This window comes from Pelophylax lessonae (assembly GCF_965119305.1).
Source record: "Pelophylax lessonae genome assembly, chromosome: 2".
Taxonomy (NCBI): Eukaryota; Metazoa; Chordata; class Amphibia; order Anura; family Ranidae; genus Pelophylax; species Pelophylax lessonae.
In genome coordinates, this window is record NC_138769.1 from 449,156,585 (window position 1) to 449,184,414 (window position 27,830).

The 27,830-nt window shown below is 43.9% G+C and overlaps 1 protein-coding gene across 1 annotated transcript in view; it reads left to right on the forward strand.

The window, feature by feature from the left end:
* Positions 1-3,756: 3,756 nt before the first annotated feature.
* MRPS9 (mitochondrial ribosomal protein S9) overlaps positions 3,757-27,830 on the forward strand; it is a 176,842-nt gene continuing 152,768 nt past the window's right edge. The window contains exon 1 of the mRNA XM_082247389.1: positions 3,757-3,899. Coding sequence (XP_082103515.1) covers positions 3,807-3,899 — 93 coding nt within the window. The 5' untranslated portion in view covers positions 3,757-3,806. The remainder of the gene's footprint in view (positions 3,900-27,830) is intronic.

Sequence of the window (27,830 nt, forward strand, 5' to 3'; positions counted from 1 at the left end):
GGGACACACTGTGTGTAGAGGTAGGAAACCAATGCACGCCATAGATCTCCACTGAAATCAATGTCCCCCATCCTAACCTCACCAAGCACTAGTGCTCCCTCTCCTTTTGGCAAGTATTAGTACCTACTTTTCCCCCTACTCAGTACCAGTGGCCATTCCTCTTCCTCCACAGAGCATCAGTGCCCCCTTCTTCCTCAGCAGTGTACCAGTGTCCCCCCATCCTTCCACAGGGTTCCAGTGTCCCCTCTTGTTCCACAGAGTAAAAGTGCCCCTCTGCCCCCTCCACAGAGTACCAGTGCCCCCCCTCTCCTTTTAAAGAGTACTAGTGCCCCTCCTCTCCCTCTGAAAAGCACCTGTTCTCCCCCTTTTCTTATCACTGAGCATGTCCCCCTTTTCCCCCTCTTGAGCGTCAGTACTTCATCTTTTCCACTACTGGAGCATGTTATGATGGAAACGTCAAGTATTTCCTTTCTCTGACAACCAATTGCAGACATTTTTTCCCCCACGTTAGCCACCAGTGCCATTTTTTCCTCCGACTGACAGCAGCCATTTTTTTCTCCCTCCGACCATTGATACCAGGTATCCCCCCCTTTTTATTTTTTGAAGATAGGTTTATGTGTGTCTGTGAAACTCTCACCTGTTATACAGTAAGTGAAGAGTGCGTATACCTCCCAACTTTCTGAGATGGTAATGAGGGACACCTATTAGCAAAAGTATGTAGACATAGGACACACCCCCTACTATGCCCCCCCCCCCTTAAAGGAGAAGTGTACAAAAAAAGGTTGGTTAAACCCGCAAGTGCTTTTTACCACTACCATTCGTTTATATTGGCAATTTGGAAATTGGATGAAAGGTTTAGTCCTGTAAAACCCTTTTGGAGAAGCGTTGCATTGTATATACAACTATATAGATCAGACCAAAATAAGGGACAAATGAGGATGAAAGAAGGACAGAGTGACTTTGAAACAGACAGAGGGAGTTTGAAAATGACATGCTAAGCTATAGCTAGACTTACCAAGCTTCACAACTTTGCTACACAATTGCAGTAAGTCCATATTGCATGACTCCAGATCAACTTACTTTGCAAACATTCTGCAAGTCTGCTGCAAGTTCTGGTTCAGTTATATTTTGCAATAGTCATCCCACCACAGGGGTCACTGTGACTTGCAGAGCTCTTGCTGTAGACTCACCACTGCAACTTTGCTCTTTCTAGAGACTTGCCATGGAAATTTGCTACAAATTGGAAAAGTGTCAACTAGAACTTGTGCTTCAAGCGCTCTGCAAGTTTACAACTTGCCAGTGAAAATGTGCAGCAAGTTTACAGACTTACAATTCAACACTGCCACAAATTTGTGGCAAGTTACCTTGATATCTCTGGGACAGTCCGCCAAAATCAGGGACAGTTGGGAGCTATGGGATTGTTTAGGTGTTTCCACAAAGTTTCTGTAAATCTAAAGGAGACTGAACAGAGATTGTACAATTAGATTGTATAGTGCAGTGATGGCGAACCTTGGCACCCCAGATGTGCATAAGCAGCATGAGAAATGTAGTTAAAAACATCTGGGGTGCCAAGGTTCGCCATGACTGGTATAGTGTATGTCACCTTTTGACTACATTCCACTATGTTTCTTTAGGCCACATCCAATTTCCAGCCCAGTTTAGCTACGCTCACTCTTTGCTGCAAAGCGCTCCACATTATTTTCATCAGGTTGCCATAGTGAAAATCAAAGGCGGCTTGACTTTCAGAAGACAGGGCTTTCTCCAACTTCTCCGTTATTGACCAATCAGGTTTTCTCTCTTATTATCTAGAAAGAGGGAAAGAAATCAGATTGGCCACTGTCGTTTTTTTTTTTTTTTAATACTGCTTATTAGGGATTTATTTACTTGTTGTGGCTGAAATCTTCTTTGTGCATTTTTATGGGAAAAAGTATTCATACCCCCTGAAATTTTCCCCATTTTGTCATGTTACAACCAAAAACGTAGATGTATTTTATTGGGATTTTATGTGATAGACCAACACAAAGTGGCACATAATTGTGAAGTGGAAGGAAAATGATAAATGGTTTTCAAATAAATGTGAAAAGTGTGGCGTGCATTTGTATTCAGCCCCCGAGTCAATACTTTGTAGAACCACCTTTCGCTGCAATTACAGCCGCAAGTCTTTTGGGGATGTCTCCACTAGCTTTGCACACCTGGAAAGTGACATTTTTGCCCATTCTTCCTTGCAAAATAGCTCAAGCTCTGTCAGATTGGATGGAGAGTGTCTGTGAACAGCAATTTTCAAGTTTAGCCACAGATTCTCAATTGGATTTAGGTCTAGACTTTGACTGGGCCATTCTAACACATGAATATGCTTTGATCTAAACCATTCCATTGTAGCTCTGGCTGTATGTTTAGGGCCATTGTCCTGCTGGAAAGGTGAACCTCTGCCCCAGTCTCAAGTCTTTTACAGAATCTAACAGGTTTTCTTCTAAGATTGCCCTGTATTTGGCTCCATCCATCTTCCCATCAACTCTGACCAGCTCCCCTGTCCCTACTGAAGAAAAGCATCCCTGCTGCCACCACCATTATTCCCAGTGGGGATTGTATGTTCAGAGTGATGTGCAGTGTTAGTTTTCTGCCACACATAGAGTTTTGCTTTTAGACCAAAAAGTTAAATTTTGGTCTCATCTGACCCGAGCACCTTCTTCCACATGTTTGCGGTGTCCCCCACATGGCTTCTTGCAAACTGGACTTCTTATGGATTTCTTTCATCAATGGCTTTCTTCTTGCCACTCTTCTATAAAGGGCAGATTTGTGGAGTGCATGACTAATAGTTGTCCTGTGGATAGACTCTCCTACCTGAGCTGTGGATCTCTGCAGCTTCTCCTGAGTTACCATGGGCTTCTTGGCTGCTTCTCTGATTAATGTTCTCCTTGCCCAGCCTGTCAGTTTAGATGGACGGCCATGTCTTGGTAGGTTTGCAGTTGTGCCACACTCTGTCCATTTTCGGATGATGGATTGAACAGTGCTCCAAGAGATGTTCAAAGCTTGGAATTTTTTTTCATAACCTAACCCTGCTTTAAACTTCTCCACAACTTTATCCCTGACCTGTCTGGTTGTTCCTTGGCCTTCGTGATGCTGTTTGTTCCCTAAGGTTCTCTAACAAACCTCTGAGGGCTTCACAGAAGAGCTGTATTTATACTGAGATTAAATTACACACAGGTGGACTCTATTTATTAATTAGGTGACTTCTGAAGGCAATTAGGTTTTAGTTAGGGGTATCAGAGTAAGGGGGGCTGAATACAAATGCATGACACACTTTTCACATATTTATTTGTAAAAAATGTTGAAAAACATTCATCACTTTCCTTCCAATTCACAATTATGTGCCACTTTGTATTGATCTATCACATAAAATCCCAATAAAATACATTTACATTTTTAGTTGTAACATGACAAAATTTGGAAAATTTCAAGTGGCATAAATACTTTTACAAGGCACTGTAATTGTATTTCATTCTAAAGATAAGCATACAACTAAAGACATCGATATATAAAAATACAAAAATAAAACATAGCAGCACTATATGACCAGCATAGCCAGAACCATAATGAGAATGTCACCTTTCTCCTGTGCTGTCTACCACAGTTATACAATGTAACACATAGACAGCTTTCACATTCCCCTCACTTCCTGCGGGACGCGGCAAGGACACCGGAAGTAATAGTGCGATCCTGAAAGCTCTCTATCTCTCGCAGTCAGCTGGAAGAATGTAGAGGATGTTCTGCTTCCGGGTTATGACTCCTGGTCTAGTGCTGTCAGCATGGCCGCTGCTTGCTGGAGTCGTGGGTTAGCGGTGGTGCTGCGGTCAGTGGGGACATGTGCCTGGAGACCCGGGGTGGCCGCCTATGGAGAGGTAAGGTCATGAGCTGCATAAACTCTGAGATATGAGCTAGTCTTTGCACGAAGTGTGAAATGATGATTGAATGAATGATGGTCGAAGTCCTTGACTTCTCCAAAACAGACCTGCAATTTATTGGCTTTGAGGGCTATTTCCATGCATGTTGTGTTTGCGGTGCAATTAAATGTGTGTTTTGTTTCAGGACAATGCCCCCCAAAAATGTGTGGAAGGTTTTTTTTTTTTTTTTGGCACTCGGGCAGCCCATTCAGGTGAATGCTGTTGCACTAAAAAAATGCAGGTGTGAATGGGGCCTTACACAGCAGTGATAATATACAGAAACAATCAGGTGATAACACAGACCTACACACTGCATCTATGTCTATCTAAATATCACTCATTCCCCCATCTTTTTTTTTTTTCTTCTTTCAATTGCCAAAAAATCATTTCTGCCATCTTGAATAATAAGAGCAGGCGATTCATGTAGCATTTACTTTCTGGGATTCATCTGCCCTTAGCCCAGGCATGATGGTAGGAGGGTGTGCTTAGCTGAGAAAACTCCTCCTGCCCTCCTAAATACACCTGGGATGTGTGACATTTGCCTAGGCAAGGAAACTTGGAAGTAAAGGTCCTTTCACACAAACGATCCGATCAGATCTGCCTGTCAGTTTTTCAGGCAGACCTGATCGGATGCTCCATGCACCTCTATGGGGCAGCGGATGTCAGCGGAGACATCTCCGCTGACACTTGCTGCTATCCGATTCCGATCCTGCCCGTGAAATCCAGATGGATGGAAACCCTATTTTCCATCTGTCTGGCAGATTGGATCGGATGAGAACGGACAGGCGGTCCGTTCTCATCCGATTCCCCCATAGAGGAGAGCGGGGATCTGACAGCTCCGTCTCTGGACACAGCGCAGAGACAGAGCTGTCATCCGCCTGCTCAGCGGGGATCTGCGGATCGATTCCCCCGCAGAGCAGAGAACGGACGGCACCGTGTGAAAGGACCTTTAGGCTATCCATACATTATATAATTTTTCTTTAAGTTTACCAAAACTATTTAATTTGAGGTCAAACCTAAGCACTTTGTATGCAATCAGGCAGGACCTTGCACTACATAGTTTAAGGTAAATCTAAATGAAAGCTTACCCACATAAGGAGCAGGCCTAGTTCTGACATGTTGTTTACAAGATAGAATCTGTGTTTTTTGTTAGAAAATTACTTAACATTCCCAAACATTATATATATATATATATATATATATATATATATATATATATATATATATATATATATATATATATATATATATATAAAATCATTTTTTTTTTTTTTTAAGAGACCCTAGAGAATAAAATGGAGATTGTTGCACTACTTTATCACACCGTATTTGCGCAGTGTGATTACAAACACATTTTTTGGGGGAGAAAATACACTTTTTTGAATTAAATAAAAATATGAAAACAGTAAAGTTAGCCCAATTTTTTTTTTTTTTTATAATGTGAAAGCGAATGTGGCGCCGAGTAAATTGATACCTAACATGTCATGCCTCAAAATTGCGCACGCTCATGGAATGGCAACAAACATTGGTACCTTTAAAATCTCCATAGGCGATGCTTTAAAAATTTCTACAGGCTACCAATTTAGGGGTACAGAGGGGGTCTAGGGCTAGAATTATTGCTCTCACTCTAATGATCATGGCGATACCTCACATGTGGTTTAAACACTGTTTACATATGTGGGCACTACTTGCGTATGTGTTTTCATCTGCGCACAAGCTTGGAAAGGCGGGGTGCTTTGTTTTTTTTTTTGGGGGGGGGGGTTATTTTTGCTTATTTTACCTTTATTTTTACACTGTCCCTTTTTTTAAAAAAAAATAATTTTTGATCACTTTTATTCCTATTACAAGGAATGTAAACATTAATTAACAGTAATAGAAATAAGCAGGTCAGGTCCTCTTTAATGTGAGATCTGGGGTCAAAAAGACCTCACACCTCACATCTACAGTAAAAAGAAAAAAATGTCATTTTCTTTTTCCAGCAAGAAAAAAAAATGGGCCCTTTAAGGTCAATAGGTGGAAGAGACGCATGACGTAGCTCTGGTCCTCCAAGGCCATAGAGTCGAGTGGGAGCCATCTTGTCCTCACTCGACTTTCTGTCTGGGACAAAGAAGGATTGGATCATTTTCCCCACTACCGATGGCCGGGAAGCGTTGGGAGGGGGTGGGGCAACTCTCCCGCTGCCCATAAAAATGATCCTGTGGTGGTGGGAAAACTTTTATGTGAAGAGGACTGCCGGCCGTGTAGAAAAATACCGGGTTTATGGCAGCTAGCTGCGGCCATAACCCCGATATTTAATGTCAAAGTAGCAACGTAAATACGCGGCGGGCGGTCCAGAAGTGGTTAATAAGAAAATTGAATAATGTATGGCGGCCTAATGCTCAATTTTCTTGAATAATTTTCCTTTAGATTTACCTTAACCCCTTTATGCCAACAGTATGCAAATATTTTTTGCGTACCTCCCTTTGTGCTGGGAGCATGCGCACTCCCAGCACAGAGACTATGGGCTCACTAAGAGCCCCGTTAGAATGATCAGGACCCAGAATGGTTGGTTCTGGGTCACCTGCTCTCTGTGATGCCTCTGATTTGGCTATCACAGTTATCAATCACTGTGAAGCCCCCCCCCCCCCCTCTTGTGTTTTCTCTTTGGGCTCTTTCACATGGGCGTTCCGTATGTCCGTATATTACCCCATCCGTTTGTGGGTGATATACGGACATAATGCATGTCAATGAGATTGCGGATGTCAGCAGATGACCATCTGCTGACATCCGATTTGCTTCCTTTCAGTTCTGTTCCGTTTTTTGGAACGGAACAGAACCCTATTTTTTCTTCCGCAAAAAGGTGTCCGATAATATTAAGAGGCAAAATAATATATTCAAACACTAGCAGCGCTATATAAACAAACTGAAGAATAAAATCCAAAGTCCTTAAATTGGTATTTCCAGGTCATGTGGTAGGTTGGTTAGACACAATCCTTTATCCCAGGGAGGGTGTGAGGGGTCCTGGCCGTAGCACCTGATTTCCACCACCACTTTGTGCCCCCCCCCCCTATTCTTAAAACTCACCAGAGGATGGTGAATCAAGATCCTTCAAGGGACTCCACCACTAGATTACAGCATTGGACACTGGACCACTTTTCCTCTATTAGCTGTACACTCTCCTCCGTTGCCAACAGACCATGTAAGTGAACAGAGTGGGGCGACAATAGTGTAATTCCGCCAATGACGTTTATTAAACACTAAAAACAACAAAATGTAGCCCCGCTCCCCTCAGGATGTCTACTTACAGGAGGTAATAAATAGTGAAGGCATTGAGTAGAAATGTAATGTAAATTCCGCTTGATCACTCTGTACCAAACCTTGTGCAATCTGGAAAGAGCTCCAGGCGTGTATGTAGATGTCCTTATGCGACCGCGCACTACGGCTCTGACGCGTTTCGTCCTCCGACTTCCACAGAGAGCCCGTGTGCGCGGCGCGGTCGTAAGCTATTTATAAATGTGCCGGCACAAGCGCACTCTCGCCAAAACCAGCGTCACCCGGAAGTGAATGACCATTACGTATTTCCGGTAATGCTCACTTCCGGCGTATAGACACGCTCCGCCCCGCGTCACAGCGCGGGACTTGCGGCACGCCGGAAGTGCGTCATTGATGTAAACATCCGGTCGGCTTTGATGACGATGCTACAGGAAGATACCTCCCTGTGCTGAATGTCATATCTCGCGTCTCACAGACACGAAATTCCACACATCCCCGCACGTGGGGGGTTGTCATCTAGCCGCATCCTTAAACCAAATCACAGGAAATCCAGGATCTTTGGCCTGAAATGTTAGTTATTTAGAGGCATGAATGCATAAATAAATTTCACTGAATGCCATTCACCTAACATAAAATATATGTCATTGTTAAAACCACACATATAGAGCTCATAAATAGTCTCATAAAAAAGAGAGTTAATTGTAAGCATGCAATAGATAAGGTAAACTTCACATCCCTGATAGAAAACAGTTTAAAATTAAATTGTCTCATTTATCTAAAAAATAAAATAATATATCAAGATTAAAATTTAAAATTAAAAAATTATGATTAAAAGTTACATACGGATATAACATAATAATCACCAAAGGTACCTAATTCTACGGTGATCTCATACACTCCCAACAAAAGAAAGTTAATAATAAAGCACTAGTCCAGTATTACTTTGAATAAATGTGCAAAGCGAGACCTTATATCAACTACTGTCACGTGTTTTTACTGTTCCAAGTAAATAAATATATTATCCCCGGACATCAATAGTTGCTTATAAAGCAGTTAATGTCTAGGTCGACATTAAGTCCCTTTGGGTGCAGACTATCAGTCTGGTAGATCCAATTGGTCTCGCGTTTCGATATTTCGCGGACCATGTTGGATCCCCTCCACACTGGATCCACCTTCTCCACACCCCAAAACTTTAACATAGTGGGATCCTTGTTATGCACATTTCGAAAGTGTAAGGATAGATTATGATCTTTGAAGCCATTTTTAATATTAGTAATGTGCTCCGATATCCTGACCGACAATGCACGTTTTGTCCTTCCAATGTATAATAAGTTACATGGGCATTGGATGCAGTACACAACGTGTACACTGCTGCAGGTAATTAAATCTTTGATTGTAAAAGTAAGTCCATTTGATGGTGAAGAGAAACTTGTGAAGTTTCTTAAATGGGTATTAACCTGTTTGCAGGACTTGCATCTCCTGCATGCAAAGAAGCCTGTAGAATTGTCCCAAAACATCTTCGGTCTTACAGGGGGGTCCAACACTTTTTTGACCACCTCGTCACCAAAAGTCGGTCCCCTTTTATATATGAAGGTTGGGCGCTCAGGAAGAAATTCTCTCAAGACTTTGTCCATACAAAGAACCGGCCAATGTCTGTTCACAATTTCTTCTACTTCTCGGTATTGGGCACTATACTGTGAGATGAAACTCCATTCATGTGTTTGCGTTCTAACCTTCACCGAGTCTGTCAAACATTCATCTTGGGATAGAGTACCTATTTCCCTAATAGTGTTATCTAGTTTGCTCTCTTGATAACCTTTTTCCACAAACCTCTGCTTAAGAACTAGTGACTGTGTCCTATAATCCTCATCTAGAGTACAATTCCTTCTGACCCGAAGGAACTGTCCCCTGGGGATATTAGATAACCATTGATGGTGATGTCCACTCTGGACAGGGAGATACCCATTTCGGTCGGTGGGCTTAAAGAAAACTTGAGTCCTCAGCCCACCTTCCAAGATGGATATCTCCACATCCAGAAAGTGGACACTCTCTCGGCTCCAATTAAAGTCCAATTTTATGTTGTTCCGGTTATCATTCAATTTGTCACAGAATGACTGTAGGGAGGACTCAGAACCGGCCCACAGGAAGAACAGATCGTCAATATATCTGCGATATAAGATCAGCTCTTCGTGCTGGGCTGCATAAATGAACCTATCTTCCCACTCTCCCATAAAGATGTTGGCCAAACTCGGAGCGAATTTGGCCCCCATGGCAACCCCTCTCTGCTGCTGGTAAAACACTTGATCAAACCAAAAGTAATTTCGAGCTAGACAAAAGTCTAGTACATCCCTCAAAAACCGCTTTTGGATATCTGGGATGTCGTCCCGTTTGCTAAATGCCCAATTAAATGCCAATAAAGCATCGTCATGTTGTATGATTGTATATAGAGAGGAGACATCTCCAGTAACCAAGAAAACATCTTGGTTAGTTGGTAACTGCACCTCTCTTAATGCTAACAAAAACGCTTTGGTATCCCGCAAGTAAGATTTGAGTTGGAGTACACTGGTTTGAAGGAAGGAGTCAAGGTACTCTCCAAGCCTAGCTGTAACTGACTGAATTCCATTCACAATCGGTCTCGCTGGGGGATTAATCTGGTCCTTATGGACTTTGGGCAGCGTGTAAATGGTTGGAATGCGGCTAAAGCTGGGTACTAGGTATTGTTTCTCCTTCTTAGTTATAATATGATTTTCATATCCACTACTCACCAATGTCCCCAGCTCTCGTCTATATTGTACGGTGGGATAGGGGGGGGAGCACAAAGTGGTGGTGGAAATCAGGTGCTACGGCCAGGACCCCTCACACCCTCCCTGGGATAAAGGATTGTGTCTAACCAACCTACCACATGACCTGGAAATACCAATTTAAGGACTTTGGATTTTATTCTTCAGTTTGTTTATATAGCGCTGCTAGTGTTTGAATATATTATTTTGCCTCTTAATATTATCGGACACCTTTTTGCAGTTGATCTTTCCTTTATAGCAGCTGCTTTGACGTCAAGTCGGTACTATTGATTTTATTCTTGTGCCTTCTTATTTATTTTAGCGCAGGGTGAGTGTATTTATAGGATTGTAATTTTCATATATTTATCACTCCTTATTGTTCCTATTTTTTCTTCCGTTTAAAAAAACGGAAAGGAAGGAAAATCGGATGTCAGCGGTGTCATCCGCTGACATCCGCAATCCCCATAGACATACATAGGAAAAAAAAAAAAGCAAAATGTGAACTATTGATTCGGGGCTGTACTACGGGTACAAGCAAAAACTAACATACACATATGTGGTACGCTGCGATGAGCAGGAGTAAATATTTTGGGTTGTTCTTTGGTGGTATGTTATGGTAGTAGCAAGAAATATCCAGTTACAAAAATATATATTTTTTATTTATTTATTTTTTTACTATTTTGGGCCAGTTTGCCTTTTAAAAAAAAAAAAATCAGGAGATATCCTTTACCATTAGCTTTTTGCTATTTATCATTGCGCTTTTATAACTGACATTTATGCAGTCATGCAATGCTGCACACAAATGAAATGTATATATTTTTTTTCACGTTTTTCAAGTAGACCTTTTTTTTTGGTGGTATTTGATCACCACTGGATTTTTTATTTTATAAATGAAAAAAAAAGGCCGAAAACAAAAACATTCTGCGGAATCGCCACTGGATCACTTTTATAGGCGGTGGGAGAGGTGCCCCCCTCCCACCGCTTCCTGGTCATTTTTCCGCTTACCGGAGCCGTCAGTAGCGGGGAAGGAAAACGATTGAGTCCGATGGAGTCCTAGGCAGGAAGTCGAGTGAGGACAAACTCGCCCCCACTCGACTCTATGGCCTCGGAGGACTGGAGTGACTTTATATGTCGCTTCCTCCCAACGGCCTTAACCACATAAGCCCCGGAAGATTTTATCCCCTTCCTGACCAGGGGGTATTTTGCGATTCGGCACTGCGTGACTTTAACGGACAATTGCGTGGTCGTGCGACGCTGTACCTAAACGAATTTGGCGTCCTTTTTTTCCCCACAAACAGAGCTTTCTTTTGGTGGTATTTGATCACCTGTGCGACTTTTTGATCACGCGCTATAAACAAAAAAAGAGCGTCAATTTTGCAAAAATAGCAATATTTTTCACATTTTTTTATATGAAATTCCCCCCCAAAAAAATGTAAAAATCAAAATTTTTTAACATTTTCGGCCAATTTGTTTTATGCTACCTATGTTTGGTAAAAAAAATCGCAAAAAGCGTATTTTGATTGGTTTGCGCAAAAGTTATCGCGTTTACTAACAAAGGGAAAGATTTTTGTCATTTTTGTTGTTTTTTTTTTTTTTTTAACGCGTAATGGTGGCGATCTGCGATTTTTTTTTTTTTTTTTTTTTTTTTTTTTTTTGCGGTACTGCGACATTGCGGCGGACAGATCGGACCCTTGACTGACATTTTTGACACTTTTGGGGTTACCAGTGACATTTCTACAGTAATCAGTGCTATACATATGCACTGTTACTGTAAAAATACACTGGTAGTGAAGGGGTTAACTTTATTTGAGAGGGAGGGGCTGTGTGTGTCCCTAGGGGCTTGCTTTCTACTGTGATTGGCTGTGGCTTCAGATGTATGAAGAGTGATCGACGGTTCTACATAGTAGAACCGTATGATCATCCTTCATACACCGGGGAGAATGACAGGCGGTTTGTTTACACAAGCCGTCTGACTTTCTCCCTCTCCCCCGCCGATCGCCGAGTGACCAGCGGACATCGGGTCCGCTGGTCACACGCGCGGGGGGTTGCGTGACCGCGCGCTCGCTCCCTAGACCCTCACAGGCTAGCGACGTAGACCTACGTCGCTTTGCCTGTGAGGGGCTGACTGCCAACGTAGATCTGCGTTAGGCAGTCGGCAAGTGGTTAAAGGGCCCCCTTTTTTTTTTTATGGTTTTTACTGTAGATGTGAGATCTGAGGTCTTTTTGATTCCAGATATCACATTAAGAGTTAGAGGACCTGTCCTGCTTATTTCTATTACAAAGGATGTTCCCATTCCTTGTAATAGGAATAAAAGTGATTAAAAAAAAAAAACATTTTTAAAGGGACAGTGTGTAAATAAAAGATAAAATAAAGAAGAAAAAAAAAATTAAAGCGCCCTGTCCCACCGCCGCATACGCAAGTCGCGCACGCGTATGTAAACGGAGTTCAAATCACACGTGAGGTATCGCCGCAATCGTTAAGAGCGAGAGCAATAATTCTAGCTGTAGACCTCCTCTGTAAACTGGTAACCTGTAGAAATTTTTAAAGCATCGCCTTTGGAGATTTTTAAGTACCAATGTTTTGTCACCATTCCACGAGCCTGCGCAATTTTGAAGCATGACATGTTGGGTATCTACTCGGCGTAACATTATCTTTTACATTATAGAAAAAAATTGGGCTAACTTTACTGTTTCGTTTTTTTAGATGCAGTGAAATGTATTTTTCCCCAAAAAACTGTGTTTAAAAGACCGCAGCGCAAATATCGTGTGACATATTGCAAAGACCGCCATTTTATTCTCCAGAGTCTTTCCTAAAAAAAAAAATATATATATATATATATATATATATATATATATATATATATATATATATATATAATGTTTGGGGTTCTAAGTCATTTTCTAGCAAAAAATACAGATTTTAACTTGTAAACAGAAATAGGCCTGGTCCTTAAGTGGTTAATCTGGTGATTTCCTTATTGACTAATGTAATTTACAAAAATTGCAGGGCAAGACTAAGTGCTCTTTGTTGCACTTTACTAAAGTGACCCGTCATATAAAAACCAGATATTACTAACCAAGCACGTATCTGTAAAAAGAGACTGAATAATTATCTCTCGTGGACGCTTCAGGGAGTGTCCGTCTTCTTGGACCCCTGCAGCTCTTGCTGATCTTTTTGCTTGTCTCCACGTCCCTGCTTTCCACTGCACTGCACAGTAGAGGCCAACACACAAGACAGAAAAGGTGCATATTTTATTATTGTAAAACCGATACAACAAAGTGGTATATTTACCAGGCCAAGATGGAGAAATTGAGAGGCTTACTTTTTTTTAGCAAAATATTGACAATTTCAGCCTGAAGAGTGCATAAAATCCGATCTCATGTCACTAACATAGGGATAAAAAAAAAAAATAAAAAAAAAAAAGGTTTTAAACACAGAAATGGTAAATATGTTGACGTACGAGGAGCAGACATTACCAGCTTTAAAAAAGGATATGTTTACATTTCAAAAAATAATCTGTGCAAATCTCAGAGCATATTGATCTGGTAACATCTCAGGATGCTGAAGACTGAATATAGATGTGACAGTCGAAAGGGGGGGAGTGGGGGGAGAAGATATAGACAGGGGCAAATAAGAAGTTCAGTGTTAGGGTTTATATACAGTAACTTTATTGTCTGGTCATGTGACACTCTTTACTTCCAAAGTAGTCCAACAGTGGGTAGTCCTCGGAGTTGCAGGAAGCAGTTCTGACATGTTGATTTTAGCATCACTGTCTGCATGAATACGCTATGAAGGCCTGTTCACACTAGCTGCACACTTGAATGAGGGGGCAGGGCTATGACACCCATTCATTTCTAATATGTTGTCATGTTCTCATTATTTTGACGCTGGGTGTCATTCAACATTGAAGACTGAGGGCATCTTGTGGTGGAATAAAAGTACTGCAGGAGATAACTTTAGAATACATTTTAGAAGGGTGGATTTAATTAAATTAAAGTCTGTTTAAATCGCTAGTAAAAAGGCTTGATTTAAATTGACTCGATATAAATCATAATTTTTAAAGAACAACTGTCATCTCTGTCCCGCAGTGGCTCCTTCACTGACCCGCTGTTGACTTACCGACAGTCCTATTCACTTTAATGGGAGGGCTGGTGATGTGGCAGTGACACAACAAGGTTAGGGACGTGGCAGCAGCAGGTGAGTGGATGCCTTCTAACAGGCGCTGCCATGAAGAATCTGAAATGACAGGTGCTCTTTAAATGTAAGGACTTAAGCTGGCCATACACAAGCCAAAAAATCGTTCTAACTCATTTTCGAAAAAAACAAAAAATCGTCCGTCAGAGCAGACAATCGTGCCATCAAGTAATGACTGAATTTCGAACGATAAATCGCTCAATGGACATAAATGAATCTGTTTTTTGTTCATTTTGTCAAATATGCCTAGTTCAAACAGTTCGGGCGAAAAACACATTAACCTTTCAAATTTATCATTCGTTCGGCAGAATTTTCCAAACTGTTCCTTCGATTTTTCGGCTCTGAAAAGTTAAAACCAATTTTCTATTTGCGCCCATTAACTGGATTTTAGAACGATTTTTTTTTTGGCTAGTGCATGGCCAGCAGAATTCTTGTTGGTAGTTATAAACTTTAATATTTGCAAACAAAATTTAAGGTTTCCTATTTTGAAAAATAAGCTGTCAGGTTAGTAAAACAGCAACATCCGAACCAACTTAGTCATACAGTTTGTAATGTACATAGATTTGCAAAACAATGGGATAAAGAAATATTCCTGAACTTTGTTTTATCTCATGGTTACTGTAAATCTGTGTGAATGCATCAATGCAGTACATTAATTGGGTTTACCAAAAATGTAAATATTGCAGAATATACAGCCTTATGCTACATAACTAAGCTGCATGTCACATTGAAGAAACTAAATTATTCTGGTATCTTAAATAGAAAACTCTTTTTAGATAGATTTTTACTCCAAAAGCATTTTATTAAAAAAAAAAAAAAATGATAAATAAAAATCATTTTATTATTTTTTTTAATCATTGATTTTTACCCACCTTACATTTTACTATTACAGTCTGAGCTGATTTACATAGTTAGTCAGGTTGAAAAAAGACACAAGTCCATCCGGTTCAGGTTGAAAAAAGACACAAGTCCATCCGGTTCAGGTTGAAAAAAGACACAAGTCCATCCGGTTCAGGTTGAAAAAAGACACAAGTCCATCCGGTTCAACCAAAAAAAAACAAGTGTTATTTTTCACTCTGTCTGGGGGACAAGTTGAATAAAAAAAGATGCCTGGTAATGGGCTTTAAAACAGGCCATAGATTATGCAATTTTCTTTCCTGCAACCACAAGTCAGTGTTGTTGGGAAAATCCCCCCCTACTGCGCTATTGTGTTCTCCCAGTGGGAAGAGGGAAGACTCCTTGAAGGGAGAACACAGTGATTACTGCTAGCCGCTAGCAGTAATTGTATGCTAAAAGTCCAGCATGCTGGTTGTATCCAAGTCAATCGATGGATCAACTATGGTACAATAAGTCTGAACATAGATGGATTGATTCTCGGCCAGTCCCTGCTGAACTGTCCGAGAATCGATCCATCTATGGCTGGCTTTAGGAGTTGCAAATCCTAGCATCCCTTGTCAGTTAATTTAGCCACTAACATGCACTGCCAGTTTTCAATCAGAATGGGCAACAGCCTGATGTCTACAGGTCCTGAAGATGCACACCAGCCGACCACTGTCAAAAGTAAGAATTAACAAGTGCTTGGATTTATTGCACAACTGATGAAGAGTATCCCTGAAAGTGCTTGGGTCATGCCAGCAGTCTGGTCTCCTGGTTACGATCAGGATTATCTTTTATTTGTTGCTGTGTTTATTGTTGAGAGGCATCTTATTATGGCAGATCAGCAGGCAAATTGTTTCTTAGTACAGGGATTCCCAAACTACGGCCCTGTAGCTCTTGCAGAACTACACATCCCACAAGGCATTGTAAAACTCGGACATTCACATACAAAGGCATGGTGGGAGTTGTAGTTCCTGAAAAACTACAGGGCCGTAGTTTGGGAATCCCTGTCTTAGTATATTTCCTGCAATCAAACATGTTTTCTTTATCACTGCGAGAGCAAATTCATTGATTTATCTGTTTCCCAAAAACAAGCTACTTTGTGTGGAAAGGATGGGGTGGGGGATATGTGGATGTTCTTTCTTTTGTTGCTAACTTTAGTGCCACTGGAGTTTTTTAGTAGGTAGGTGCACCTATGTTGCTTTACAGACCTGGCTGAGTTAACAACCAAAGCCTTAAAATGAGAGTTGATGAAATGACAGCACATACCTGTGCAATGGTAGGTATGGACATAGTGATGCTAAAAGACCTAGCTACTGTACAATTGTGGAACTATTATGGCTATAAAAAATGCATTAATGCAGTGGAAAAGCAAATGTGTTTGGCTTTATCTCATAGAAACAGTAAGACTGGCCATGCATCCATTTTTTTCGGTAAGCAAGCGGGCTGAATAGATTTCCTTCTCCTTACAAGCGAGGTGGAAGGAGGAATTCTCACTGCAGTGCTGTTCAAACACAAATTTTCCAACAAGCCAATTTGCGAGAAGTCAATCATTAGAGCGACTTCTCACAAACTGGAACGGCTATAGATGGATTGAAGTCCATTCTGATCCTCCTGAACTGGCTGTATTTTGATATGGCCAGCTTAATGCAGCATTAAACCCAAAAGCAAACATTTTATTCTATCGCAGCTTACCCATTCTTGGATGTAAAGGCTGCGATTTGTTTTTTTTATGCTTTCTTTTCTTTATCTTTTCCTGGTGATCTAACCAGTAAATCTGTTTTTAAACGTTGTCCTGCTGATGTAGCAGTTAGAGCATTTAGACAAACTATTTAACACTTGCAGGGGTGCTAACAATGATCAGTTTTTTTTTATCTCAAAAGGAACAAAGCTGTAACTGATTAAAAAATGTAAGCTGATGTTCACCTTCAATATGTCAGTGTACTTAAAGCGATGTTCTGGCCTCCCTCTCCAAAAATTCAAAGTCAGCAGCTACACATAACTGTAGCTGCTGACTTTTAATATAAGGGCGCTTGCCTGTCCTGGGATCCAGTAATGTCGGCACCAAAGACGATGTCTCCATCAGCTGTCGGGTACTGTAACCGCCATTGCCGGTAAGGGAACCTGGCAGTGAAGCCATGCTTCTTCACGGCCAGGTCGCTACTGCGCATGCGCAACGCGTGCTGCGCTCTCTTACTGGCTTGGCAGCAGAGGAAGGAGGAAGAGGGGGCCTAACTTCTGACGTACCTCACCACAATGAGGTCCGACGGAGGTGGGGACAGGGTACCTGTTAAAAACAGCTCCCCCCCTGAAAGTTGCCAAATGTGGGGAGGAGACAGATAATCAAGAGTTCCACTTTTGGGTGGAACGCCGCTTTAAATCTGCTGTTGCCTCTAACCTTTCCCCTCCCCACTAAAGACAATGCCACTGTACAAAGGTGTCTCTGTTGCTCTTCCATCCTTTTTTGTGGGTACTCTGATTACAGCATGTTACTGGCTGCATCACCAGGTGAAAAAAAAATCTAAAAAAAGAAATGAATGCAGTCATCACATCATGATTGATAAGCTGCAATATATTACATTTTTGCTTTTAAGTTTAATACCACCTTAACCACTTAAGGACCACCCGGCGCAGTTATGCTGCGGCAGGCAGCCCCTGCTGCGCAAACCGACGTAGGTATACGTCAGTCGCGCGCCTGCAGCTAGGGGACCAGCGGGTGCTGCCGCTGACACGCTTCTGCCCCCACTCGGCAGCAGGGGACTCGCATGCACTGTGCAGGCGGCTCCGATTGCCGCCTGACACTTTCGTTCCCCGCTGAGAGAGGACGATGGTCAGCTGCTGTAAACACAGCTGACCGTTCTTATCTCTGGAATGATCAGAGTGCCTGTGATCCTTTTATGTAGGATTACAGGTCTCTGTGATCATTTCACAAGCCCCGACCCCCCCACAGTTGGAATCACTCCCCTAGGATCACATTTAACCCCTTGATCACCCACAGTATTAACCCCTTCCCTACCAATGTAATACAGTAACAGTGCATATTTTTAGCACTGATTACTGTAGTAATGTCACTGGTCCCCCCCAAAAGTGTCAAAAATGTCAGGGGTCCCATCTGTCCGCCGCAATGTTGCAGTCCCGCTAAAAATCGCAGATCGCCGCCATTACTAGTGGAAAAAAAAAAAAAATTACATAAATCTTTCCCGTAGTTAGTAGACGCGCTAACTTTTGAGCAAACCAATCAAAATACGCTTATTGCAAAAATGTTTCTCTTACGTCCTCCGACAGTCACCGCTATCTTCATATTCGTCACAATGGGGTATTAGACTTTGCTCCGAAGGAGTAGCTAGGCAACAGAATATGTTAATATAAAAGCTTTTAACATATCCCACCCCCAGGGGGTGGTCCCCTCAGTCAATACCCTCCTACTTCCTGTATCCATACTTCAGTTTCAATGTCTAGCTTGTCAGGAGTAGCTGGATGTCTCTATGCTGGGGCATTTTGTCTCAGCCTTTCTCTATTCTTTTTTGATTTTGTTTGAGTTTTTTCTCTCTCTTTACTTAGCTGTTGTTTTTGTCAGCATTAGTTAGTTCTTCTGATGAAGAGGATTTGTGCGGGCTGGGTCTCGGGCTGATCCCCCTGGTCGCAGGTTGTGGGTCATTGGCTTCCCAGCCTGCCATCGAGCGTTCAGTCAGGTATCGCTCCTGGCACGATGAACGACCCATCCTTGTTCGGTGCAGGGATGCTATGGTGAGGTGGCTACCTCACTGGACGCTGTGCGGTTTCTCAACCCTAGTTCTTCTGCGTCCAGGATGCGACTCTCCCTGTCACATGTGCAGTGGCTTGTTCGCCTGTGCGGGTCCCCCACGCCATCTAGGAGGTAAGTGTATCTGTGTGGGGACCTGTCTGTTGGGGGGTGTCAGTCTGGGACTGTGTAACCCTGCCTGTGTTCACACTGTTAAGTTCCCTATCTCTCTGGCTGCATGCTGTGGGCTGCAAGGAGGGGGGGCTGTGCTGCACTGTCTGTGTCAGCCTGTGCATGTGTGAATGGCTGTGTGCTGTGGGGCATGATTTTATCATGTTTGGGGCACATTACAGCGATCGCTGCGGCGGTCCGCCATGTTTTATTATAATGTGGTGTGTTTTTTTCACTTCACTGAGGTGGAGGAGCGGCGTTTTCGGCGCCAAACGACGCCATTTTGGCTGCGCTCGCTCCGGCCGCATTTTAACACTGCAGGCGGCCATTTTCTTGTAGCCTTCTATAGGCTTTAATAGAGCGCCCTGCATGTCAGCACTTCCTTTCTCCTGGAGCACCGATCGAGGCAGAAGCAGCAGTGGTCTTTCAAGGTTTTTACCTCCCTATCCCTGTATCCTTGCCTGAGCTGGTCTTTCTCCCTGTGGGGGTCGACTTGTGTGGTGTGTGCGGTGGGCTGCGCTTGCCGCGCTTATTAAAGGGGCAGTTGACCCTTTCTTTTTCCACATACTTTGGGGCATGGATTCTCAGGAAAGCAAATTTCCTGCCACATTGGTGGGAAGCCAGGGGACTGCTCTTTCCCCCCCAGGGGGGGATTTGGCTGCGGTTGTGGCTAGCCTTGCTGCTCAGGTTCAAATGCTGGTGGCTGCTCAATCCTCTAAAAGGCCCAGAGTTTCAATTTCCTCTGATTCAGAGGGTGATGGTGATGGGGCTGCTGTGGCTGGGGTCTCCTTGTCGGGGTCCCGTTCCTCCCTGGATCTTGTAGGGTCCGAGGTGGAGGCTGAGGTTGAAGGGGTTGATAATTCTCCCCCGGGCTCGTCTGAAGAGCTTGCACTCATGGATGAATTGGTTGCTTCTATCAAGCAAACGCTGCGATTACAGGATGAGCCATGTCCTCCTGCTGCCTTGGCAGCTTATGGGACGAAGAAAAGACGCAAAACATCGCAGGTTTTTCCCTGCACTGATGATTTTCAGCGCGCTGTTAAGGATCAATGGCGTAATATACGCAAGCCTTTTGCTGTACCAAGTAGGTTCAAACTGCGTTATCCTTTCACGCCCGCTACTGACGAGCGTTGGTGTGTGCCGCCTCCAGTGGATCACGCGATAGCGGTTTTGAATAAGTCCACTGCGATTCCTGCTGAGGATACCCCGGTGTTCCGGGATGCCACGGACAAGAGGTTGGAGTCTCTTGCCCGTCATACCTATTCTATTATGGGTTCTATGCTGAAAGCTCTGTTTGCTTCACTTATGGCGGCCCAGGCGGTCGCGAGCTGGACGCAGGTGCTTAGGCGCATTTAGGTGGCTGATTCTGCCCCCTCGGCGACATTGGATATGGTGGATCAAATCCATCAGGGTGTCATGTATTTGTGCGATGCGGACTTGGATATGGTTCCGTTGGCCGCACGTGTACACGGTGTGGCGGTGTTGTCTCGCCGCTTGGTTTGGTTGAAGTGCTGGTCGGTGGACCAATATTCGCGCAAGACCTTAGCCAATCTGCCCTATGATGGTTCTCGCCTTTTTGGCGAATCCTTGGATACTCTGATAAAGGGGATCACGGGTGGTAAGAGCACGCTCTTGCCCCAATCCCACAAGGCTAAGGCAGCTCCTGGTAAGAAGCATGCTTCCTTTCGGCCCTCTCAGGGGTCCTTTCGTGCCTTTCGGTCGCACTATAAGGGCAAGCCGTTCAAAGGTCAGGGCTCCCAAAAGAAGCCGTGGACAGGTAAGCAGAAGTCCGGCCAGTCCGGATCCGCTGCCCACAACAGTGCGGCCTGAAGGGGCGCCCTCACCCGGTTCTGGGGTGGGGGGACGCTTGCTCGGATTTCCGCAACCATGGCTGACCCGTGTTTGGGACAGGTGGGTTCAGGAAATCGTTCGATCTGGTTACAAGATCGAGTTTCTCTCTCGGCCGGAGAGCAGATTTTTTTCCCTCAAATCTTCAACTGTCTCCGGAGCGTTTGCGGGATCTGCGCCTAGCGGTGCGGGACCTGAGAGCTCAGGGAGTGGTGGTTCCGGTGCCTCATCGGAACAGATTTCGGGGGTTCTATTCCAATCTGTTCACCGTGCCCAGGAAGGAGGGCAAGGTACGTCCAATTCTGGACTTAAAGGCTCTGAACCGCTTTGTGCGGGTTCGCAAGTTCCGCATGGAATCCCTGCGGTCGGTGGTGGCTGCCCTGGTTCCGGGGGAATTCATGGCCTCCATCGACTTGAAGGATGCGTACCTACACATCCCCATTTTCGAGGGTCACCAGAGGTACCTTCGATTCGCCATTGCGGAGGATCACTTCCAATTTGTGGCGTTACCTTTTGGTCTCGCCTCGGCTCCGTGGGTTTTCACCAAGGTGCTTGCACCACTGCTGACTTTAAGAGCCCAGGGCATCTCTGTCCTGGGGTATCTGGACAATATTCTGGTTCGGTCTGCGACCAGCCAGGGCCTGGAGACGGATCTGTCCGTCACGGTGCAGACTCTGCAGGAGTTTGGTTGGACGATAAATTATCCAAAGTCGACGCTGTGTCCGTCGGTTCGTCTTCCCTATTTGGGGATGATCCTGGACTCGGTCCAGGCGAAGGTCTTCCTACCGGACGACAAACTCAGGACTCTTCAGGGAGAGGTCCAGTCCCTCAGGGACGTTCCGTGCTCGTCCCTGCGGAAGTGCATGCGGTGTCTGGGACTGATGGTCTCGGCTTTCGAGGCGATTCCCTTTGCCCAGTTTCACACGCGGGGTCTCTAAGCGGAGATCCTGTCCAGGTGGGACGGGCGACCGCAATCTCTGGATATCCAGATTTCGTTGAGCCATCGCACCAGAAGAGATCTTCTGTGGTGGCTCCAGTCCCCAGCGGTGTCGGGGGGGAAAGTCTTTTCGTCCTCTTTCATGGACGGTGATCACCACGGATGCCAGCCTGTCGGGCTGGGGTGGTGTTCTGGGCGTTCTGTCCGCCCAGGGAACTTGGTCGGAGGAGGAATCCTCCCTTCCGATCAACATTCTGGAGTTGCGTGCGATAAATCTCTGCCTTCAACGTTGGACGGACAGGCTGCGCGGCTGTCCGGTTCGGGTGCAGACGGACAATGCCACGGCGGTGGCTTACGTCAATCACCAAGGGGGCACCAGGAGTGCCCGAGCGGCTCGGGAAGTGGCCGACATTCTTTCTTGGGCCGAGACTCATGTCCCGGCGATATCGGCGGTACACATTCCGGGGGTGGAGAACTGGCAGGCGGATTATCTGAGCCGCCAGACCCTGGACCAGGGGGAATGGTCTCTCCACCCGGATGTCTTCCAGATGTTGTGCGCGAAGTGGGGTCTTCCAGAGGTGGACCTGTTCGCGTCTCGTCTGTGAACAACAAGGTAGAAAGGTTCATGGCAAGAACGCGCGATCCTCGGGCAGACGCGTCGGACGCGTTGGTAGCCCCGTGGCAGCAGTACCGATTGATGTATGCTTTTCCACCGATTCAATTGCTGTCCAGGTTCCTTCGCAGGTTGAACTCTGAACCGCACACAGTGATTCTTGTGGCACCGGACTGGCCTCGCCGGTCCTGGTACGCGGACCTCGTGAATCTGGCGGTCGACGCTCCTTGGCGTCTGCCTCTTCGAGAGGATCTCCTGTCTCAAGGGCCGATATTCCATCCTGCTTTACAGTCGCTGGCTTTGACGGCCTCGCTGTTGAAACCGAGGTCCTGAAGGATAGGGGTCTTTCCCCGGAGGTCATTCACACTTTGATCAACGCGAGGAAGTCTTCCTCGGGGAAGGTCTATCACCGTACTTGGAAGGCCTATTTTGCCTGGTGTGAGTCCAGGGGGTTTTCACCTCGCACATACTCGGTGTCTAGGGTGTTGACCTTCCTTCAAACGGGTGTCGACCAGCGTTTGGCGCTGGCTACGGTCAAGGGTCAGGTGTCTGCGCTGGCCGTTCTTTTTCAACGTCCTGTGGCGTCTAACTCCTTGGTTAGTACTTTTATTCAAGGGGTGCGACATCTGGTCCCTCCTAGGAGGGAACCTCTGCCTCCTTGGGACTTGAATCTTGTTCTGTCCGTGCTACAACATGCTCCCTTTGAACAGATCAGGAAGATCTCGTTGTCCATGTTGTCCAAAAAAGTCGCCTTTTTGGTGGCGATCACTTCGGCTCGCAGGGTTTCGGAGCTGGCAGCTTTGTCCTGCAAGTCTCCGTATCTGGTCATCCATCTAGATAAGGTGGTCTTGAGACCTAACCCTTCTTTTCTTCCGAAAAGAGTTTCGGATTTTCACCTCAATGAGGACATTGTCCTGCCTTCGCTCTGCGCGAAGCCCAAACATCCGAAGGAGGTGGAGCTGCATTCCTTGGATGTTGTTCGGGCGATTAGGGTTTACCTGAAATCGACTGAATCTTTCCGCAAGTCGGATTCCTTGTTTGTCCTTTCGGAGGGGCCTCGGAAGGGCATGGCGGCGTCGGCTTCTACCATCGCCAAATGGATCAGACAGACTGTTGAACAGGCCTATGCTTTAAAGGGGAAAGTTCCCCCTGTGCCTGTGAGGGCGCACTCTACCAGGTCTCTGAGTACGTCTTGGGCCTGTCGTCATGGGGCTTCTGTGGCCCAGGTGTGTAAGGCGGCGACTTGGTCGACCGTGCACACCTTCACAAAATTCTACAGAGTGGATGTTCAGGCATCTGCAGATGCTTCCTTTGGCCGCAAGGTTCTTAGTGCGGCGGTTCCTTAGAGCCTCTTGTATTGGGCTCCTTGGCTGTTTGGGATATATGTTTTTATCCCTAGGTTATTTGTTTTCCTGGGTTATTGCTTCTGTTGAGCAAGTTTTTTCTCATGTTGCCCAGCTGGTTTCCTTCCTTTGGTAAGGTTCCTTTCTTTGATGTGGAGACTGCGTTGCCTTAGGCGCGGCTGCGTTTCCCACCCCTCATGTTTGCACTGCTTTGGGACGTCCCCATTGTGACGAATATGAAGATGGCGGCGACTGTCGGAGGACGTAAGAGAAAACAGAATTTTTGTAAAATCTTACCTGTAAAATTCCTTTCTCTGAGTCCTCCGACAGTCGCCGCCCCCGCCCCTCTTTTGGGGTTGGTTGTATACTCTACTGCTATTCCACTGAAACTGAAGTATGGATACAGGAAGTAGGAGGGTATTGACTGAGGGGACCACCCCCTGGGGGTGGGATATGTTAAAAGCTTTTATATTAACATATTCTGTTGCCTAGCTACTCCTTCGGAGCAAAGTCTAATACCCCATTGTGACGAATATGAAGATGGCGGCGACTGTCGGAGGACTCAGAGAAAGGAATTTTACAGGTAAGATTTTATAAAAATTCAGTTTTTTTTTTTTTTAATTTTTTTTTTTTTTTTTACCAAACATATGTAGCAGAAAACAAATTGGCCTAAAATGTTAAAAAAAATTGATTTTTAATTTTTTTTTTTTTTGGAAATGTTATATATCAGAAAGGGAAAAATATATATATTTTTTTTTTCCCAGAATTGTTGCTTTTTTTTGTTTTATAGCGCCAAAAATAAAAATTGCAGAGGTGATCAAATACCACCAAAAGAAAGCTCTATTTGTGGGAAAAAAAGGACATCAATTTTTTTTGGGGACAGCATTTCACGACCGCGCAATTGTTCGTTAAAGTAACGCAGTGCCAAATCTCAAAATATGGCCTGGTCATTAAGGGGGCAAATCCTTCTGGTCCAGAAGTGGTTAAAGATATATTCCAAACCATCAGTTCCTTTCCCAGGAGTGCAGGTAGTGCCTATATGGGTTGTTGACTGCTTATAGATCTAGAATCCGTTATTAGATCAGGCAAAGGTCATGCTATGTATGTTCTTACCAAAAGCTATCTATTGTGTAGCAAATGTCTACAAGCCTATGTAGACTTGTAAGATCTGTAAAGTAAATCTCACGGTGCCATAGATGTCACTTTTAGGCTTCATGCGCACTGGACATTTTTTTGGTTTTTAGGTGTTTTTTTCGGAGGCCAGTAAACTCCCCAGCCTGTTTATCTTATGTGTCCATGCACACACAGGCTTTTATCAGCGTTTTGGTAGGGCTGTTTCTGGCTGGAAAAACACTAGTGGGTTTAAAGAAGTGTTTTTTAGCTGTAAAAATGCTCGAACTCTAAAAAAAAACCGCTAAAAAAAATGCAGAAGAATGCGGTTATTCTGCATTTTTGAGCCATAATCTTTTGTGGGAGTATAGTTTTGCTAAAAGACACAGACGGTTAAAAAATGCTGATGCAAATACCCTGCCAAACGTGGCAAAACTCGTGTTTTTAACGTAGCATTCTACAGATAAAGCTACTGACGTTTTTGTAATGTCCAGTGTGCATGAGGCCTAAAGCCCCGTACACACGATCAGATTATCGAACAATCTGTCGTCCGTTTTTTGTGGCATGCTAGTCTGATGTGGAAAGTGAAGAGGTTATTTTCATACGAATTTTCCCGTACGACAGAATCTACTTCAGAAGTGATGTCATGTGTTGGATGTTTTTGTATGTGTTCTTTCCTTTCTGAGCATGCCTAGTCTTGCTCTTAAGATTTTTTTTCCCGTCAAACTGTACTAATGAGATGAAAATCGGACGTTGTGTTGATGGATGATAAAAATTTTATAGCCTGCACATCAGGATTTTTTCGGCCGAAAAGTCGGAGTCGGCTGTCGAAAGCACCATACTAACAATCCGAAAATCGGCAGGTCGGTCCTCGGACAAATTTTCCCTACAGATTTTCTTATCATGTGTACGGGCCTTAAGTTGTATCAGATGGAAGCCCAATTGAAGCCTCATGGGTTTCTTTTCTTTTTTTTGGTACTAGTTTTGTAGTCGGGCTATAAAAAAACAGTCAAGAATATAATGTTTTTTAGGTTTACTCAGTGTGTGTGTGCTTGGTACTCTAAAAGCTGTCATCCTCAGATCACAGTTGTCCAACACTTCCCATGCACACAGTGCTACTATCAACACTTCTCATGTAGCCTGACTGCATAACAAAAAGTAAAGAATAAGGAGCTTCAATTCTAAGTCTCTGTTCACACCTGTGGGATATGTTGTGTGACAATGCATAACAAGATGAATCCCATTATTGTGTATGGCACCTCACCACACCTATGTAACGCAGTTACTTGTGATTTGGAAAAAATATATAACATGGTGAATTTTTAGCTTCACAGACCTCAGAGGGAGTGCATAGAAAAGAAGGGCAGCGAAGAGTTGCTTTATATGAACCTGACCTGCCCTAAAACATCTACACATTTTTCCAGATTATTTAGAAAAGCTGAAAAGTCTTGATTGCATTTACCCCTTTGCCATGAACTCTTAAATCAGGTCTGGCACAACCAGTTACCTCTTAAAAAGCCTCATAATTAGTTTGAGGGGGTCTACCAGTGTGCAATTAGTGTCATATGATCCCAAAATAAATACACCTGTTTCTGGAAGACCTCAGAGTTTGTTACAGGATACAGTTTGTCTAAGCAAACCGCATCAGGAAGACCAAGAAGCTATCAAAACAAGTCTGAGTTCTAAAGAAGCACCAATCAGGTCCAAAAATGTGATCTTCCCCGGGAGTACAATTTAAAATGTTGCCTTAAAAAGCACAAAGTAATCCTGGAAAAGAATGAAGGAATTAAAGCATCAACCCAAAGGCTAGTGGTAACTGTAGAGCTCTACAAATGATATGGGAGAACCTGGGTAATTTTTTTTTTCAAATATGAAGTTTTATTGAAACAAACAAAGAGGAATAACAACATGGTACATATAAAACAACCACAGTAGACAATCTTCCCGCAAGGCAAGGCAAAATGCTAAAAGAGGCAATACCATCAGAAAAGCAAATGCATAACTGAGTCTTTCGTTAGGTAAGAGGAAAACATCTGAAGTGGGCCCCACCACGGTGGGCCAAAAAACTTAAGACCTTAAATCAGACAATGAACCTGGGTAATTTTATACTGGATGTATATATCAGGAAAAATAATGAAAAATAAAATATAAATGCTGTTTAACCACTTAATTACTGGGCACTTTTAATCCCTTCCTGCCAATGCAGTACAGCCTCCTTATATACCTGGTGTGGCGTTGGTCACAGACATTGACTAGTTTCAGTACAAAAACTTTTTATTTTTTATTACATTTTTTTTTTTTTACACACCATGACCTGAGCAATACATTCATACTAAGGTAATATCTTACTGCTCTGGGGAAGTGATCAGGATTTTTTTTTTTTTTAAACACATTGTTTGCTAATAGCAATGTATTACATTAGCATTTTACTGAATGAAACCGATTCATTCAGTCTGTTTTGTTGTGATTAGCTGTGATTTGTCAAAGCTAATCACATGATACAGATGGGCTGTGATTGGCCCTGTCTGTACCATGTGATCAAATTGACCAATCACAACTAGCCACACAGTTGTACACATTAAATGGCTTGAAAGAAAGTCATCCACTGTGTACAACTGTCATGTGACCTGCTGTGATACGCTACGGCGGTCACATGGTACCGGCAGCAAGCTGATGCGTGGCCCTGCAATTGGCGCATCCTGCCAGGAAGTCCTATTATGCGCAGTCAGGATAAGAGAGCCATGGCCCACCTGTCATTGTGCTATAGGCCGGGCGGCTAGTGGTTAAACCTTGCCAAAATGTATACCAGCATTTCTCAACACAGAGGTGCCCTTATTTCTGGTTTCAGGGAGCCCCTGCTAAAAATTGCTATATCTACAACTTATTATACATTGGTGTAATTGTCAATGGGAGGAATGCTCCTTACACTTGTGGTCTTCGGCAAGAATTACTTTCTTACAGATGGCTAAAAAGATCATTGGTGTCAGTGGGAACCTATCTGAGAGGCAGAAATTGCCCAAGG